This window comes from Sinohyriopsis cumingii, chromosome 3 (genome assembly GCF_028554795.1).
Source record: "Sinohyriopsis cumingii isolate HCF-2022 chromosome 3, ASM2855479v2, whole genome shotgun sequence".
Classification (NCBI taxonomy): Eukaryota; Metazoa; Mollusca; class Bivalvia; order Unionida; family Unionidae; genus Sinohyriopsis; species Sinohyriopsis cumingii.
The window spans coordinates 77,990,417-78,007,722 of record NC_142963.1 but is presented as its reverse complement, the minus strand read 5'-3'; the positions used below and the strand labels follow the sequence as shown (position 1 = coordinate 78,007,722).

Genomic DNA, 17,306 nt, shown 5'->3' with positions numbered 1-17,306 from the left:
GTTGCAGCTATTACTGTAGTTCATATTCAGAATTTAAAAAAATTCTAAAATACTTCATACATTTATATTTACAAAGATGCACAAAACACATTATTTTTTTTATCAAAGTAGAGTTTTTATTTATATATAAAAGGATGATGACAATATTTAGCACTAAGCAAATTTTTGCTATGGAATAGACCCATGATTGTAATAAACTGCTTTTGAATAAGTAAAGAAAAACTTGCATTAAATCTGTACCCAAGGTTTCAGTTGATTTGATTGTGGCAAAAATAAGGACCACTTGGCAAACTAACAGTCCCATACCCAGACCTGATAAAGGTATCGAGAATTTCATTTCTCAGGCCCATGCCCAGACCTGATAAAGGTACAGAGAATTTCATTTCTCAGGCCCATGCCCAGACCTGATAAAGGTATGAAGAATTTCTTTTCTCAGGCCCATGCCCAGACCTGATAAAGGTATGGAGAATTTCATTTCTCAGGCCCATGCCCAGACCTGATAAAGGTATCGAGAATTTCATTTCTCAGTCCCATGCCCAGACCTGATAAAGGTATGGAGAATTTCATTTCTCAGGCCCATGCCCAGACCTGATAAAGGTATGGAGAATTTCATTTCTCAGTCTCATGCCCAGACCTGATAAAGGTATGGAGAATTTAATTTCTCAGGCCCAAGCCCAGACCTGATAAAGGTATAGTAAATTAATTTCCCAGGCCCAAGCCCAGGCCAGATAAAAGTATAGTAAATCTAATTTCCCAGGCCCATGCCCAGGCCAGATAAAAGTATGGAAAATCTTATTTCTCAGGCCCAAGCCCAGACCTGATAAAGGTATAGTAAATCTAATTACCCAGGCCTGATAAAAGTATGGAGAATCTTATTTCTCAGGCCCAAGCCCAGGCCAGATAAAAGTATAGTAAATCTAATTACCCAGGCCTGATAAAAGTATGGAGAATCTTATTTCTCAGGCCCAAGCCCATACCTGATAAAGGTATAGTAAATCTAATTTCCCAGGCCTGATAAAAGTATGGAGAATCTTATTTCTCAGGCCCAAGCCCATACCTGATAAAGGTATAGTAAATCTAATTTCCCAGGCCTGATAAAAGTATGGAGAATCTTATTTCTCAGGCCCAAGCCCAGGCCAGATAAAAGTATAGTAAATCTAATTTCCCAGGCCTGATAAAAGTATGGAAAATCTTATTTCTCAGGCCCAAGCCCAGGCCAGATAAAAGTATAGTAAATCTAATTTCCCAGGCCCAAGCCCAGGCCAGATAAAGGTATGGAGAATCTTGTTTCTCAGGCCCATGCCTAGACCTAATAAAAGTATGTACATTAATATCATGGGTGCATTCGCTTTGAGTTTCAGTTGCAGACATTAAAAGTATGTTGTAGTGAGCTATTTTTTTTATACTGCAGTGACTTTTGATGTTGGAACACATACCAGAGAGTGGATGACAATTAGACATGACATTCTGTAGTAGCCTTGTCATCTTTAGTTAGTCCGATATTCTTGCGACCTAGCTCGGAATGAAATTAAGAGGAAAAGTATATATTTACTTTCAGTCCATGTCTAAGAAGGTGGACATGATCAAGGGGATGTTTGTTGCATGTCGGCAGTCTGAGGCACGGTATCTAATCCGATCATTAGGAGGAAAATTGAGAATAGGGTTGGCAGAGCAGAGTGTCCTAACAGCTCTAGGAAATGCTTTATTTCTAACTCCACCTGGGCAAGGTAAATGGATTACAGACAGTTGAGGCACTGAGAGAGAGAGAGAAGTATATTCAGATTTAAAGATGAGATACACAAGCAAAGGCACATATACAACTTTATTTATGATGAACTCTTTATGATATTGATTGATATGTACAAATATGAAACTGACTTTTTTGTGTTCATTTAAGTAAATTTTTGTTCATTAATTACGAGTCTTGAACTTTTTAAATGTATGTTTTCCATCTTGATAATAATACCACGATATTTAGCTACACCTTACTGAAAACTTGTGTAACTTGCATAAAAAAATATCAACTGCCTTATGGAGATCTTCGTTAGGTTGTTATATTTGAACAAGCTTCAAAATTTAATCAAAATCTTACTTATATGGCTATTAATAATCTTGTGGACAGTTATAGCGCGTGCACGCACGCACAGACACACACACACGATAACAGAAACCCCCATAAGATACAGTGGTTGATATATTAGTGATTAATTTTAGTCAAAACAATCCAATCTGTTTCTGTAAAATCACTGACCCAAACCCTCCATCACATACTGTGCCAGCAGATCTGGGTCTGTGTAGTTTGTTACGAGTAATTAGTAAAACAAACAAAATAGACCCTGATCTGCCAGCACTTATGCAACAGCAGATAGTATCTATCTGCTTTGCAGTTGGATTCAACCTATAAGCGAGTAAAAATGCATGATAAAACTGGAATGCTAAAATGCATACTTATCAATAATTCTCTCAAGTGAAATACTTTGTAATTTAGAAACATGTTTGAGGCACTGTTCCATCTTGGAAGGCTTAATAGTAAACAAAGACTATTGTTATAACAAGCAACTCATTTTTGGTTATACTTTTACTCAGTTTTGTGTACAGAGGCATCTCATACATTGTGCAGTATAATGATTTGATTGATCTGAATTTGATATTCAAAGAACAAATACATAAAAATCTGTAATGCCTCATATCTTCATCAGCTGATGGAATTAATTACAAAATACAACCAAATTAAAACTACTGACATCTGTAAGAACATCACCATTAAATGTTATGGAGGGTGGGGATGCTAATTTGAAAGATGTGGATTGAAAAACCATGCATATTTTGTATGTATGCATATATATATATATATATATATATATATATATATATATATATATATATATATATATATATATATATATATATATATACATACAATTCTCAAACCAACCTAGCTGAGTTCATATATCTTTAATACTTTCCTGAAAACCATGATAAAAATGACATATCAGCAAAACCAAAATTGTTAAGAAAGAAAGCATTTGGTGGCAGCTAGAGTTACACATGACATTAACCCAACTTTCGATTTAAATTGTCTTTGTATATATTAAATAGCAAGGGTGAAAGAATACCTCCCTGCCTCACTCCATTGTTTACATAAAAGGTCTTGTTTTCTGCACTTCCCCAACACACATAACACAATGGTATTCAATTGTGAAGTAACATTTAAAAGTGTCCAGTGAAAAACCCTGTTAAGAGCAAGAAAAGATACGAATTTAAAGTGTGAATGAGCTGCAATTGTAATACACAGATGTTGTAAAGTTCTTCCAATTTATAGTGTTGTGGATTATTTAATACAAGTTGAGAATGTCACATTTTCACCTTCTAACAACAGAATATCCACCAGAAATTTTAGATGCTGGAAAGGGCATGGCAGCTGATCAGCTGAAAAAGAAAATGGAGGAGGCAGCATTGATTATAAAGACCACATACTGGTGAGAATATCTATTTTGCTTATGTGTAATACAAAGGTAACTGTAAACAACATAGAACCACACACAATTCCTTGACATTATTGAGGCACAACTATAGTCTGTATGTTCTTTGGGACACTCTTACACATTCATACCATTCTATCACATTGTGAGGCAGAACTATAATCTGTATGCTGTGGGACACTCTTGCACAGGCCAACCATTCTGTTATATCAGTACATTCTATGGGACATTTACACATTCATACCATTCCATCACATTGTGAGGCAGAACTATAATCTGTATGCTGTGGGACACTCTTACACATTCATGCCATTCCATCACATGGTGAGGCAGAACTATAATCTGCATGCTGTGGGACACTCTTGCACAGTCCTAGCATTCCATCACATTGTGAGGCAGAACTCTAATCTGCATGCTGTGGGACACTCTTGTAGTCCTACCATTCCATCACATTGTGAGGAAGAACTGTAATCTGTATGATGTTTGACACTCTTACACATTCATACCATTCCATCACGTGAGGCAGAACTATAATCTGTATGCTGTGGGACACTCTTGCACAGTCCTAGCATTCCATCACATTGTGAGGAGGAACTGTAATCTGTATTCTGTGGGACACTCTTGCATAGTCCTACCATTCCATCACATTGTGAGGCAGAACTGTAATCTGTATGCTGTGGAACACTCTTGCACAGTCCTACCATTCCATCACATTGTGAGGCAGAACTAATCTGTATGCTGTGGGACATTCTTACACATTCATACCATTCCATCACATGGTGAGGCAGAACTGTAATCTGCATGCTGTGGGACACTCTTGCACAGTCCTAGCATTCCATCACATTGTGAGGAAGAACTGTGATCTGTATGCTGTGGGACACTATTACACATTCATACCATTCCATCACATTGTGAGGCAGAACTATAATCTATATGCTGTGGGACACTCTTACACATTCATACCATTCCATCATGTGGTGAGGCTGAACTGTAATCTGTATGCTGTGGTACACTCTTGCACAGTCCTACCATTCCATCACATTGTAAGGAAGAACTGTAATCTGTATGCTGTGGGACACTCTTACACATTCATACCATTCCATCACATTGTGAGGCAGAACTATAATCTGTATGCTGTGGGACACTTATACATTCATACCATTCCATCACGTGGTGAGGCTGAACTGTAATCTGTATGCTGTGGGACACTCTTGCACAGTCCTACCATTCCATCACATGGTGAGACAGCACTGTTTACTGCTACAGTTTAGCATATGGTTCAAGGTAGAAGATGCTGCATGCCATTTCATTCGTTAGGCTCTTCATCTCTATCAGTGAAGTGCTAGAAAATGCTACTTTGCACTAAATACAGTCATCCTGTATGATTATGAGCGAGGTCATTAAAGGTAAACCATGCAGGTTTGATGTACTGATCTCCTGTTCACAACATAAAGCAATTCTTTTTATAATCACTCTGAATAATTGGTGAAATGGTTTTAATAGAGATGACTTGTGACCTTGCATCAGCCATTTCATGCAAGGAGGGTGTTGCAGCTGATCAGAGGATCAGAGATGAGAGAAAATGGCAATATACAAATATTCTTCAAAACTGTTGAGGGCTGTTCCCTTAAAACATACTTCGGATACAGGGAAGGCACTTTCAATGTGGAATAGTCACCCATAGATGCAATTTACAATTTTATATTCATGAGAATTCTTTTGAGTAATCAGAGTATGTTTGCATATATTCTGTTTTTTTAAAGCTGGCTTCCCTGGGTAAAATGTCTGTTTAAATGGAACAGCTCTGGTGTTAAACCAGCTGTAAATGTTAGTATGGCTAACAATGGGCAGGTGTTTAAAATTACAGACAGAACTTTGGGAAACTACTAAGAGACATTTGTCAGTGTAAAAAGGTCTGGTAAAGCTACTTTATGTTTTAGTAAAGTTATTGCAGACTAAAGCATGTAAAAAAAACTTGAATAAATGGAATCATTCAAATATATCTACTTTTAAAAAGTCGGAATTATTTTCAGTACAGTACTTACTCTGTTAAATCATCCTCAGACAATATTTTTAAGAAACGATAGCAAGTTATTACAACCCTTGCTGACTCGTAGGTTAGATGTGATATTTCAGGTGGCTGAGCTTTGAAAATCAATACAAAAAATCATTATTCTAAGGCTGTAACATTTACCAAAATTTCAAACCAATTAGCATAATGGTCATGTTGAAATTGAAGTAATTTGAAAGAAAACTTTTCCCCCAGTGTGCACGTTTGGGTTACAGTTGTGTATGTGTGTATAGAGAGAGAGAGAGAGAGACCTATCTGCCTTTACAATTTGATCATGAGGCTAACTAAAACAAAATGTTCATTTATGGACTTAAGAACAATAACATACTGTCATCTGGTGTTAGCTCATCCCTGTCATTTGAGTAGCAACCCTGCCATTTTGTTTGTAGATCCAGTTACTGAAGTAAGAATTCCAGTTTTAAATTAAGTCATCCTGCAGCATAACTAGCTTTTTAAAGCATTATCATATTTTTGTTTGGTTAGATTTTGTTGTAATGAAATTATCATTTTCATAATCATCATCATCAGTATGATGAATAGTGTTTTTATTATTGCAGTGAGTGCCCCAACTACGGCGCCATTATTTCTGCTGTTCTGGAGCATGGTTTGGAGGAGCTGCCAAAACACTGTAAACTTACACCAGGTAAAGTATTAAGACATAATGGTTCCTGCAAATTGTAACATGACTGTCATATTCTTTTTCTTAATAAATGAAATTTTATTATGCTAACATCTGCAATAATTGGTTTCACAATTTTTCTCCTGTTTTTGTTTTCCTTTCTGATTTTTGCAACTTACGAGCATGTGTGATATGTACTCTGTATTTTTTATGTATTATACATGTTCAAAAATATGTAAATATTGAACCGTGTTACTATATGTAATGTATATACAAATGCGTTTTACTGCAGAGACCTCAGTCTGCCATGGTTTAATGCACTGGCAGATCTGGGTCTGTGTAGGAGTAATTATTAGAACAAATAACAGACCCAGATTTTCCAGTGCATTATGTGATGCCAGATCAGGGTCTGTGTTGTTTGCAGTTTATGGTGATGTCTAGCACTGAGACATCATGCTGCAGACATATTACATCATGTCCCACCCAGCCACATTATCCGGACACCAGGCTGACCATTCCCAACACTAACCTCCTGATGCTGAGTGCCTAGCGAGGCAGCTACTAGTACCATTTTTATAAGTCTCTGGTATGACTTGACGGGGGTTCGAACCACGACCTCCCTCATCCGAGGCGGACACTCCAACCACTTAGGCCACCAGAGTGGCCTACTATTAAGGTCCAATTTCCTGATATACCCATCATGTCCTAACTATGTCCTATAAGGTTTCTTCTTTTCCATGTTGCCTCTCTTTTCAAGTAAATCAAGTATTTTGTCTTGGTTTTCTTAAACACTTGATACAATGTTATAATAATATAAGAATCCAAAGAAAAGATTGTAGTACTGTGCACAAAGTGAAGGTGGCAAAACTACTAATGTTATTTAGATCTCTCTCTTACACACACACACACACATTTGGAGGAGAGGGGAATATTGCTCCCAGTCCTAGGCAATGTACTGGAGCATATCATTGAAAAAAGCTCTGATAATTTGCCAGATTTAGTACAGTAAGGGGACGGATTTATCACTAACTAAAGCCTTTACCATAAAAGGTGTGTTTTTGATAATATTGAATATTTTTAATAAGCTTGTAAAATATGTATCTTCTCAGGTATTCCGCTGAAGCCAATGTTGGCACATCCCACCAAAGGTGTTAGTGAAGTCTTAATGAGATTTGAAGATAATGACTTTACCTGTGAATACAAGTATGATGGAGAGAGGGCACAGGTATGTTTATATTCTTATGTCACATGTTTAGGCTTGAATAAACAGTAACACAAGAAAGAGAGAAAACAACAAGCTTTGAAAAATTCAGTAATTTATTTCCCTGGAAAAATTCTGTAAAAATGAAAAAATATGAACTTACGGTTTTATAGAATCAAATCAAAAAATAATCTAAGAATAAAATAGTAGTAATCCTAATAACAAAATGTTCTACTGATTTCAAGTTTGAATCCCAATGAAGAATCCATGATGGAAGACGATGATGTATGCTGCAATCTGTAGTGTGGAAGTCTACAGTTCCTTGTAGAAGCAAGAATTATCACTCTGGTTTCTGATAGCTGAATAAATTTTTATGTAAAAAACTGTTCTTGTTCCACAATATTACATGAGCACACATATTTTCCAGAAAAATAAAAGAATTAATCCTTTTGAATCCAAGTAATTTGAAATAACCCCAAACCAAGTAATTTGAAATAACTCCAAACAGCACAACATACAACTTACAGTTTAACAGCCCAGCTTCTACTGAGATTAATTCTCCAAAACATGGGTTATATCGTATTCTTAACATAAACAAGGGGTCACATGATCATCTTCTCGAAGGATATAGAAGCAAGTACTTGTTACAGATCACATTTACCCATTGTGACCCTGACAAAAACCAATCATTTGTCAAGAAATAAAAATATATAAGAATTGTTTGCATCTTAAAGACAAAGTCCCATCATGACCTCAAAAACAACCAATCATTTTAAAAATAAAATAGAACTTGTTTACCATGGTTGCTACAAATTTTAAAACAAGGTCAGGATTTAGATCAACACCTGGTGTTTATAAACTAACAGTCAAGGTCAAACTATTTTCTGAAAAAAGTATCATCTCTAGTGAATAAATTTACATTACAATATCATGTAATGAAAAATAAACAATTTAAAACTGACAAACAATTAAATTAAAATATATATTAAATCAGATACAAGTAAATCAAATATACATAACAATATGAATATGCGTATATTCTCACCCGACCCACTTCTTGTTTGGACACTGAAAATGATTTTTCTTAATTTCTCTTAAATATTTGCCTTTAAAGAGAGGACACCTATCTCTCAAGGGCATAATGTACTGCTTTTTAAAATGGGCCTTTATGGACAGGTTTCACAGTATACAGATAAAAATTAATAATATGCTTTATCTTAGCCCTAGAAATCGTAACAAGATAATTCTAAATCAATTATTTTTACATGCATAAAATAGTACAAAAATTTAGACAACCTACTTAATAACAATTTTATTTATATTAATAGGACAATAGCCTGGCAGTTTGCCTTTTTTGGATGAATATATTGAAAATTGTTTCTCATAGATATTCTGAAGTTGTTGAAAATTTGTTGATGTGAAAATATTATATTTGTAATATCCATAAAATTTAACATCAGTTATTAGCTCCCTGCCATAAAGCCATGTTGGATGTACATCCCCCTACATCATCCTGCTTCATCTCTTGTGTTGTCTCTTGTTCCTTGCCATCTACTGTGTTCAGTTTCTCAAAAACTACCTGAACATATTAGATGATGCTTGTCAATTATCCTCTTTTTTTTCTTTCACAAATGGTTCTGTTCTGCCTTTAAATATGACTGCCATTCCTGGAAATAAAAAACCCATTACATGTCTTCTCATAAAGCTATGGACAAAATCTGTCAAATTTGTTGCCATCATAGAGTCTGGGTCTTTCAGTTCTGTACAGATGATGTAATGGTTGTTGCAGAAAGAAAACCTTTCAATGGCTTCCTCATAAAAAGCACTTTAAAATACTGATCAAATTTGAAAGAGAGAGCATTAATTTGTCCAGTCATTTAATTTTCTAAAGTTGGTGCCTGTCTGCCATCAGAAATGGTCACCATGACTGAAAATACAAAACTTTCAAGCATTCAGAAGCCGTTTTTCAGAATTTTACTATTTTAAAAGAGAGCATCCTTGCATCAGAACCTTTTCAAATTTGTATTATGATGCTGTATCATCATCTAATATGGTCACCAATGTTACAACATGAATACTGAAAAGAAAAATTTGACCACTTTTAATTTTCCTTTCCTTTTTTTGTATTATTAGTGTCAATAGAAAAATATAAAATTACTCTATTGTTTAGCTATTAAAGCTCAAAGTAGCATTTTCATTTTCTTTTGGATAGAAAAATCTGTTGGCGTTATATTTGAAAAGTTACAGATTTAAGTCAGAATCACAGATCTCATTTTTTAAATTTATTTACAGATTCATGTTCTGGAGAATGGAAAGGTTCAAATATACAGCAGAAACTCGGAAGACAACACATCCAAGTATCCAGATATCATAGCTCGCATAACTGAAGTTATGAAAAAGACTGTCAAGTCTTGTGTAATTGACGCAGAAGCAGTGGCTTGGGATGCAGAGAAAAAGCAGATTCTTCCTTTCCAAGTTCTCAGTACACGCAAAAGAAAGGTCTTGTGACTATTTGTTTTCTTTTCTTTTACTGGTGCATTGCATCTCTCACTCTTCATATTTGTACAATACGTCTTGTTCTCACAGTGTTTTCAAGTCAAATAGCCACTGTGATATTAAGACCGATTTTATTTACATTAACTCCCAATCTATCATTAATAGTATTGTGATCCCTGCCATAAGGAGTAGCATGTTATGATTATTTCAGTCTGTCTGTTACCGTTTTCATTTCTGCACAATGACTCCTATTCTCCTCCATTTGCATTTACCAAACGCTATGGATGGCTTGCATTTGGGTTAAAGAAGAACCCTTTTGATTTTGACATTGAAAGGTCAGTGGTCACTGTGACTGAAAGAAGGGCAAAAAAAATGGTTTCTGCACAATAACTCCACTTTTCCACCATTTGCACTTACCAGACTTTATGGATAGCTTGCACTTGAGGTAAGGAAAAACACTATTGATTTTGTGCTCAAGTGGTTAAAGATCAAGGTTACTGACTGGAAGAAAAATGCTTTTATGTCTGCACAACAACACGAGTACTAAATAACCTGCCTGTATCAAATTTTATGGATGCCGTATGCTTGGTTAAGAAACAGGCCTGCTGATTGGTGTGGGGTGTCAAAATTTAAGAGGTCAAGGTCATTGTGGCTAAAATTAAAATCTGTTTTGCAAGATAACTTTTGTTCAGGAGTTAGGTCCTTGACAAAACTTTGTGGTTGACTTGCAATGTCATGGAAATCTCTTTTCAGGATTGTATGCATGGCCAGTCATTTGTAAAATTGATATTCTAGTCAAATTCTAGTTTAGATAAAGCTCTTTTTATATGCGTAACCTGTTGCTTTAGATTTACAGTGAAACGTTTTGTTCATATAAGATAGCTGATCTTAAAAATGCTGTTCAAAACATTATGTACATGACCATTAATTTTAGGGACTGTTCAAAGGCTGGTAGGAGTTACACCCCTTGTAAAACTAAGTTTATGTTGGATGACTTCTGATCTGTGCTTCATCTCTAGTAAAATGTAAATTTCAAAATAAATTTTTTGTTTCATATGTACTTTGTGTCTAAAATATTGATTATTATTTTCTCAGACTCTGATATATTAAAGAGAGCAAATGCATGAAATTGCTCCTTTTTTCACAATGAAAACCACATATAAATCATTTTTGAAACATTCAGTATTTTATTCAAGCCTTTCTAGTTAGTTTGATTGGTTTTTGTTTCTTTTCCATCTTTTTGTAGGATGCTGATGCATCAGAGATCAAGGTGCAGGTATGTGTATATGCTTTTGATCTACTGTACCTCAATGGAGAATCTCTTGTCAGGGAACCCTTCCGCAAACGCAGAGAGCTGCTCAGGGAGTCATTTGAGGAAAAGGAGGGGGAATTTATGTTTGCTCAATCCATGATCTCATCTAACACAGAGGAAATTGCAGAATTCTTGGAGGAATCTGTCAAAGGTAGAACATTGATTACCTTATGCATGCATCAGTGACAATAAAATAAAAATTACAGATTGAATTCTTAACAGATTTTTAGGTGGCAACCACTTTTCTTACAGAAATCTATCCTGGATTAATTTTGTCTCCCTATTGTCAAAAGGCAATAAGAAGGTTAAATATTAGCTTTATGTGCGGTGTTTTCTTTGTGCTGTGAAAAGGAAAATATTTTCTTTCACAGATTATTCAAGTCAGTTACAAGTCAAATTTTGCCTCTTTAGATTTTTATGCACTTACTCGATTCAAGGAATCTAAATATATCTTATGACAGAATGATAAGAATAATGACAGATTCAAAACATATGAAAAGAGTTTATTCCACTTTAATTTTCGTAACATGTTTCATGTAAAGTTATTAAAACATGAAGGTAAAAGGATGACAATTCGGTTAGAAAATTTTAGTAGAAACAATGATACAGCAGTGTTAAATATTTATCACTCTATCGTAGTACAGGACAACCTGTTGGAAAAAACCACCCTTCTGTCAAAATATCATGGTCTGTTAAGACAGGTTGTCTCATGACAGGTCATTTATACAATAGATCAGTACATCGATAACCTAGTTTTGCACAACAGGTGGTCTTTCATAGTATTTTTCTTTTAAGTCAGATTTTACTGTACAACACAGGATTATTAATGTTTTATCATTGTTTTTTTTTCTTCCCACCCCTACCTAGGAAATTGTGAAGGATTGATGGTAAAAACATTAGATGTTGATGCCACCTATGAAATTGCCAAAAGATCACATAATTGGCTTAAGGTAAGAGCTTGGTTATGCAAAATCTTTCAAAGTTTTTATTAACTTACCTGGCTCTAAGGTTATGTGAGCTTAGGATATGTCCCTGCATCTGCCTTGAGTTGTGCATCCATCAGTAATTATTTGTTACCACTCTGGACCCCATGTTTCCGAAGTAAATCGGACTTCGAATACGGAATATCATCAGACTCTCAGACAGGTTTGATAATGACTGTGATCCATGCATATTAATGAGGTGACTATGTGCCTGATTCTTGTATCATTAAGATCTCTCATGAGTTCAGTAAGGTGCAAGATCCATGCATACAAATTAGGTTATCTTGCATCTGATTGGCTGAGATTGTTACTACTCTGAAGGCAATATTTCAAATCTGATGTTGATCAAACTAGGAAGATATGTTTGTATCATTAAGACATTGGACAGGTTCTTTAACAAGCGAAATAAATCAGTGCATATTAATCAGGTGAACTAGCATCAGATTGGTTGAGGTTGTTACCCCGCTGGAAGCCATATTTCTGATCTGATCAGTGTTTCCCTTTACCCTCATTTGCACTTCTTAGACCCCCATACTTTTAATTTGTCCCCAGTTTTGATACCAAAGTTTGTTTTTAATTCAGTCTGACACCAAGGTGATTTTTGACTCTCAATCTTGCACCCATAGGGGATACACTGCTGATTTTAATGAAACTTTGAAATATATACTGGTACTTGTTTAATCACGGTCTCAGATGAGTCCAGTACTGATTGAGATTTGTGCAAATAAATGGGTGATCATCCATCAGTTGGGCAGAGCTTGTTACCTCTTGGAAGGACATATATCTGATCTTGGAATATAGGCTTATATCATCAAAATCATGTACAAGTTCAATAATTGAGCAAGATGCATACATTAATGAGTTGATCCTGCATCTGACTGAGTTTGTTGTCACACTCGAAGCCATTATTTCTGTTGCAGTTTTGATCCAACTGGGGAAATAAAATCTTGCATAGCTTTGGTATTGAGCAAGATTCAAGCTTAATGATGATAACAATCCTGCATCGATTGACTGATCTTGTTACCGAGTGGAAGCCATATTCGTTATCAGATTTTTTTCGGACTTGGAATATATACTTATGTCATCCATATCTTGCACTATTTCTGTAATAAGTGAGATCCATGCATATTTATGACATGATCTTGATCATGATTGACATCTTATGACTGGTTAGAGAACATAATTCTGATCTGGTTTAAAAGGTCCCAATAGTACAAGATGTAAGCTAAGAACACTTGCAATGTGTTGATACAACAATAATCATACCTGTGTCATATTTGCTAATTGTCCATACGTTTTAGTGAGAGATATCATAATAACCACCTTGTGTCTATCCGTTAGTCTGTTCATTCATTTGTTGCCACTTTTCCTCCAGAACTACTCTGGAAGTTCCCAAAACTTTCTAGTTGCATTTTTCCCAGAACTTTCTAGCTATATTTTCCCCAGAACTCTCTAGTCATATTTTTCTAGAAACTTTCTAGTTATGTTGCCCTTGGGATAGCTAGTAGTATGGGCTCCAACCCAGGGATTCTTGGGTTGAGGTTTTATGTCAGATATATAACAATTTCATTTCAATAACATCTTTAAATACACTGGTCAACAGTGAAATCATTACTGACTTGAAAAGGCCCTAATCTGTAGTATTTTGGTGTGCCGAACACGAATATAACCGTGAAAAATTTGTATTGGCTCTCGTTTTGAAGATATTCATATACCTCATTTTCTATGTTTCACTGTGTAAATTTCTCCAGTAGGACTGCAGCAACATCCGGAATAATGATGTAACATTGCATAATACCATCATGCTCACATCATCCACAGTTGATTGCATCATTTTCTGATGCAATGCAATACTAATGCCATGCGGCTGCTGAAGTAAGTTGACGTCAGCAGTGTACTATACATGTGTAGGCCTATTATACTAATGCCAGGCGGCTGCTGAAGCTGACGTAAGCAGTGTACTATATAAAGCCCAATCAGATAGGTTCAGCATTTAAAATATTTTAGACGTTGTGCGAGACAGTTCAAGCTACTGTTACATAAAACTTATTATTTTATCCATTTACGTACAATAAAGAACAGTAATGCCTCGAAAGTGTGTTAATACCGCGGACAATTTTTGCTATATTTGTGGGGAAGTGACATTTGCCAACCAGAAGAAAAGTATCAATTCTCAAGTGAAGAAGGCATATCATCTTTACTTCGGATGCAAGGTTGGTGACCAAGACAAGCCTTGGGCTCCGCATATATGCTGTGCTACATGTACAACACAGCTTTCACAGTGGTTGAATTGCAAAAGGTCATCAATGCCGTTTGCAGTCCCAATGGTGTGGAGAGAGCCAAGCAACCACCTAAATGACTGTTACTTCTGCTTGGTTCCTCCTCTTTCCGGCAGAATAACGAAGCGAAAGAAGTCGAGAATAGTCTACCCAAACATTCCGTCTGCATTGAGACCAGTTCCACATGGTGAGGGACTTCCTATTCCAGAACCTCCAGCAGAATATTCTCTTGATTCATCTGACGAAGACAAAGGTGAGCCGACCTGTTCTTCTCCTGGTCCATCAGCATGCAGTGATCCAGATTTTCACTGTGGTGCATCATCAACCCCACACAGAATAACACAGGAAGAACTAAATGACCTGATTCGTGATTTGGACTTATCAAAGAACAAGGCAGAATTGCTAGGATCAAGACTCCAACAATGGAATCTTCTAGAAGAAGATGTCACAATTACTGCATATCGAAAGCGCCACCAGCAATTGGAGCCTTTCTTCAGAAAGGAAAGTAATCTGATATTCTGTTCCGATATTGAGGGCCTCATGAATGCTTTAAAAATCACTCATGACCCACAAGAATGGAGACTATTTGTGGACTCTTCGAAACTGAATCTCAAGGCTGTGCTTTTGCACAATGGAAACATTCTTCCATCTATTCCAGTAGCGTATGCTGTCCACATGAAAGAGACATACGATAACTTAAGGCAGCTACTGAATTCCATTGAGTATAACAAGTACAGCTGGCACCTCTGTGGTGATTTGAAGGTAGTTGCCCTTTTAATGGGACTGCAGCAAGGATATACAAAATACATGTGTTTCTTATGCGAGTGGGATAGCCGAGCAAGGGAAATGCACTACATGAGGAAGGAATGGACTCACAGGCAGAATGTAGCCATTGGAGAGAAGAATATCCAACACCCAGCTCTGGTTGAGGCTCAGAAAATCTTGCTACCACCCCTTCACATCAAACTAGGTTTGATGAAGAACTTCGTGAAAGCCATTGACCGGACTTTGCCAGCATTCCGATACCTGCATGAAAAATTCCCTCGACTCAGCGAAGCAAAGATTAAAGAGGGAGTTTTTGTGGGTCCTCAGATTCGAGAGCTTTTCAAAGATGACCGGTTCAACAACTTGCTGGAAGGTGACGCGAAACAAGCATGGAATGCTTTTCGCCTAGTTTCTACAAACTTCCTCGGAAATGTTAGGGCAGAAAACTATAAGGAACTAGTAGAAGACATGTTGATGAAGTATAAGAAACTTGGCTGCAATATGTCTCTAAAGATTCACTTCCTTCATTCCCATTTGGATTTCTTTCCTAGCAACTGTGGTATTGTTAGTGATGAACACGGCGAACGTTTTCATCAAGATATCGCAACAATGGAACAAAGATACCAGGGAAAATGGTCCACTACAATGCTGGCTGACTACTGCTGGACACTCCTCAGAGATGCTCCCGAACAGCTGTACAAGAGACAGGCGAAGAAATCTAAGATGTAGTCAATGACTTGATTTTTTATAGGTAGGCTATTACAGTTGACCTTTTACTATTGGAATGCATTTCGTTATGTAAACATTAATTTCTTGCAGATTACAAAAAAACTAGAGCCAATTTTGCAATTTGACTGTCATATTCGTGTTCAGCACATAAAAATTGATAAGAATTGACTAATTTTATTTCAGTAACATGACTTTTGTAAAAATTTGTTGTCCAGTGATATCTTCCAATCAGATTTTGTAAATGCGGTCATAGCTGGATGATGCATCATATACCATATATACCCATATACAAGTTGGATCAAACTGCATAGATCCTGATCTGCAGTCACATAATGTGCCAAAAGATGTGTGTTGTTGTTATGATTAATGAGTAGAACAAACATTATTATATGCTCATTTTTTCCCCCATTAACATTACATTGTCAAAATTGTTCAGTATTACCCAATACTGAACTCGTGCGACAATACACATATAGCATTCACATGCATAAAGGAACTACTTTCTATTGTAAACAAACAATGGACGCAGATTCCAGCACTTTTGATTTGTACACAAATCATGTACACTCACGTACGAGGCTCTTTATGTTGTGGTTGTTTAAATTTGTTTCTGAATGAACGAAAACAGATGTTTTGTGGACTGCCATATACCAGCTATTTTGGCACATTCCGCGTTGATACAATGTTACGGATTTAGGCTAGCTACAGTATAAACAGATGCAAGATAAGGTCCTTACAAATAACATACAAGTGACAAGTCATATACTCTCTTTTTTAGCTGGTGATAAGAATGGCAAAATAAAATACACTTACAGTTGTACTTCCTGAATTTCCTCAAAATGTATTTCCTTAGTTCTGCAAATCCAAATTACATGAGCCATGTCATAGGTTTTCAATCTGGATTACACATTTCGAAATTGTGATGTAATTTCGATGAAAAGTGCAGTGGCATCCTCCTTACTGCACTCAAAATGAAATAAGCATTAAATTCCATAGCGTCTTTTTGATAATTGCAACTGAAAAACTTCATATTTTTCCCACATTATGATTTCAGACATTCAGTGACAGAAACAGAAACACATTTGCAGATGTCAACACACTTCTTCCTAGCTTATTAAATCTCATGTATTTCACGTGGAATCGTCACATAACAAATCCAGTCCATAATCAAAAAAATTCCTAGAATCGAGAAAAATACCAAAATCTATTCATTCCAGATCCAATGGAAAAGTTGTTGCAATGCACATTCATTCACAATATGACTCCAAATTTCAATTTTAACTAGACACGTCATTTTCTTTCGAAAGTTATGTCGAGCGCGCGACTAAGTTCAAATTTATCTGGGCGGAGTTATGTGCACAGTAATAAT

The 17,306-nt window shown here is 36.1% G+C and overlaps 1 protein-coding gene across 1 annotated transcript in view; it reads left to right on the top strand.

Moving 5' to 3' along the window:
- LOC149803152 (DNA ligase 1-like) overlaps positions 1 to 17,306 on the top strand; it is a 164,284-nt gene that overhangs the window by 129,293 nt on the left and 17,685 nt on the right. The window contains exons 14-20 of the mRNA XM_089952773.1: positions 1,559 to 1,727; positions 3,380 to 3,479; positions 6,111 to 6,196; positions 7,282 to 7,397; positions 9,666 to 9,872; positions 11,116 to 11,332; positions 12,049 to 12,131. Of these exons, the coding sequence (XP_089808899.1) occupies positions 1,559 to 1,727; positions 3,380 to 3,479; positions 6,111 to 6,196; positions 7,282 to 7,397; positions 9,666 to 9,872; positions 11,116 to 11,332; positions 12,049 to 12,131 (978 nt within the window). The remainder of the gene's footprint in view (positions 1 to 1,558; positions 1,728 to 3,379; positions 3,480 to 6,110; positions 6,197 to 7,281; positions 7,398 to 9,665; positions 9,873 to 11,115; positions 11,333 to 12,048; positions 12,132 to 17,306) is intronic.